Genomic DNA, 3,085 nt, shown 5'->3' on the forward strand with positions numbered 1-3,085 from the left:
GCAAATTTAGTCAAAGATGAAGGAGGAAGTCATGGATGACCGTACAATTTAATTAAGATAGACATGTTCAGGAACATTGTGGAGAAAATCGTCAATGGTCGAGTGATCGGTAGGATCAGCGGTATAAAGATCCCCATAGAATGCACTGGCAGCGTCGGCCTTAGTACTAGGCGTACTGCAGGTCGCATTTGAAACAGAGTGGCGTAAAAAAGGAATATGTTTTTGCGCTGTCTTAGTCGCAACAGGTCTCTTGAGGCATCCTGCAGAATGTTCTTCATTTTATCTCTAATATTTCTGTGCTCTAAGAACAAGGATCTTTACATGCTCTTGCTTTATGAGAGCAAACTTACGTTCGACAACAACAAGCTGTGTATCTCGGATATGGTAGATCTTGTATTTACTCATAAGTCGATCGAGTTTGCTTTTCATTGCCTTTTCTTATGCAGCACGCCAAGCGGTAGATACCCGAGAAAATGTTTTAGCAACCTGGCGAAGAATGGCCTTGGCTTTTTTGCATCTATCTTAAGGGTAAGGTAATTGAGTCAAACTGGGCAAGATACCTTGTAAAGACACAGAGAAGCGTTCTTGGAAATATGAGGGTATTTTCAGTCGAGAGTCAGCACGCCATAAACCTCTTTCGGTATGAGCTGTACCGAAAGATAGAGTAATCGTAGTAAGAAAATAATCAGCTCATATAGGATTGTCGTAATCTACGGAAGGCTCGTATTTGAGGCCGGCTAGACCTGGTGTTGCAAAGTTGTTGTTGATACTACTCATTTGCATTCTTCAGCAGAATTTTGGAATAGGGAGCTTGACCTTCATCAGTGACACAATCAATTGAGGTTTCTTGAACGTGGTGCAACCACGGTAGAGATGTATGACAAGGGTGTGAAGAAGTAGAGGTGTAAGTATAGTAGAAATGTTTAAGGACGAGGAAACGAGATGAAGGGGCAGGTTGGCCAAATTGTGTCAATTGAAGAATAGAAGTGAAAAAGGCTCGGGGTCGTGATACTGTTGCAGGAGCATATATGACAGCAATCTTTATAGAGCCAAAATGGTAATGTATATAACGGATAGTAGCAAAAGTAACTCTACCACATATACTATAGTAGGATTAAAAGAAGAAGAAGAAATAGAGGACGAGAAGAAAACAAAACCGTAGTGTTATGTCCATTGGCTCTCGTTTGCTCGAAATTGTTTATAAGAAGTTTCTTGAAGTTTTGGGTTGTTTGTGTGCGTTTCCTGGATTGCAAGTACTTGAATATATTTTGAGCGTAGGTTTCAAATAAAGTAATTACGTTGTTGAGGGTTAAAGGTCTCGGTAAGCCACCGATAGTTGGTTTTTGCTATTTTAAATGTACTCATCATATTATTATAATGTGAGGGTTCTATTGCGTTTTGCGCTGTCTGGTAAAATGAATCTCTTGGCTTCATTACGTAAAATTCTCCTTTTAATTTTTTTCTTGGGTTTATTAGGTACATTAGTCTGATTTTTGTTTTTGGTCTCGTCAGTGTCGCTCATGTGTGCGTCAGATAAGGCATCTTTATCCTCAGATTCGGGGGATACCACTGTCTTCGCTTAAAGTCCTGGAGACCTGTGCAGCTTCGGCTTCACATTCGCTGTTTGCCAAATTGGCCACACACGCTTCTACAGTGGTTTGATTGCCTGCAGAAATATTTTCTGCCTCTGGCTGTTTTAGAGTCCTGGCCGTTTTCAAAGCCACCTGCTATGCTTGCTGTAGAGGGTGTATCGGTATATAAATGCGATGGAGGGCTGCCAAGCTCGGGGCCTTATCTCCTTTCCGGAGCTTCTGGCATGCATTTATGGGAGGGTCTCCGGGGCAGTGAGCCTGAATATATCCCTTTACCCCACAGATATGGCAGGTACGTTTGTCTTTGCGTCACTCAGGACAGTTATCCACAGAGTGAAGAATATTTTTACGGAAATTAATATAACCGACAGAACTTAATATCAGTTAAACTTTTTTTTTGATATTAGTACCCTCGAGTGATTGCACTCACAGGACAGGGCACACACATTCTGGTAAGATAATCCACATAACCGTACCCAGGCCACAGCACCACATCAAAAGGACAAATCTTTGCATACTTTCACTGCTCACGAATTTGACAAGAATATAATCGTGGATCTTACATTCGCTGCATGGGCTAGTGCCATCAATCCGACGACTGTCTTGTTTAACATCGAAAAAAGCATTCCTGAAAGATAAATGGATCATGTTCTATCAAACGGTGTAGGTGTGCAGATACTGCTGGAAGAAAAAACACTACCAGCGCACCTCTTTGCAAAACGTGCAGCGTCTTTGGCCATGCAATTAAAAGTCGTGAATGCCCCGCTGATCCAGATAACATTGAAGCAGAGCAGATTATTCAAGAGTGGCAGCAGATTGCACTTACAAAAGCCGAGTCCCTTTAAGAACGCCAAGTCTCTGTCGCTATGATAGTGACACCCCTACGACAAGCCATCCCAGAAATTCTAACTCCTCGCAAAGTCCAACCATCCTTATTTCACCCCTCACACTCACAATCCATTATTGTTCCATATTGGTGATGAACACTAGTGCCATGGTGACAAGAAATTTGGCTGCATAGAACAACATTGACCCATCTTCCATAGATATCGCTGTGTATGATCCGTCCGGTCGTGGACTCGATGCCAGAAAACATTTACAGGGTGCCCGAGGCTTATTCAATCACAACGATGGCATCAACTAACCGATATTTTCTGATAACAAACATAGAAAGTCTCTTCTTGAGCCCACTTTTCGGATTATCTCCCGAGGCGCAACCTTATACACTGACCTGGATAGTAACACACCTATGACTGATAAAACTGAAAAGTCTGGCCATTCAGATGAGCCAAGTTCATAAATGATTGCACAAAATCTCTGTAAAGAAACCTTAAAAGGTCGAAGTTTCCTCTCTACTATCAAAAACCCGCAATCCCAAAAACTTTTTTTAATTTGACACCTTTGAATATTCTCCCCTCCACTTTCATAACCTGCTCTTCAAGAGACTCATTTACTCCCTATACATCACTTGTATATTCACATTACATCTCAAC

General features: G+C 41.7%; 1 protein-coding gene across 1 annotated transcript; it reads right to left on the minus strand.

The window, feature by feature from the left end:
• Positions 1–1,550: 1,550 nt before the first annotated feature.
• PHYBLDRAFT_153819 (hypothetical protein) lies at positions 1,551–2,688 on the minus strand (the record flags this gene model as incomplete). Its single annotated transcript, XM_018433268.1, has 5 exons — positions 1,551–1,704; positions 1,869–1,965; positions 2,069–2,220; positions 2,301–2,456; positions 2,534–2,688. The coding sequence occupies 5 exons, from the start codon at positions 2,686–2,688 to the stop codon at positions 1,551–1,553; spliced, it is 714 nt and encodes a 237-aa protein (XP_018283121.1).
• Between the last annotated feature and the right edge of the window lie 397 nt (positions 2,689–3,085).

This window comes from Phycomyces blakesleeanus (genome assembly GCF_001638985.1).
Source record: "Phycomyces blakesleeanus NRRL 1555(-) unplaced genomic scaffold PHYBLscaffold_62, whole genome shotgun sequence".
Lineage (NCBI taxonomy): Eukaryota > Fungi > Mucoromycota > Mucoromycetes > Mucorales > Phycomycetaceae > Phycomyces > Phycomyces blakesleeanus.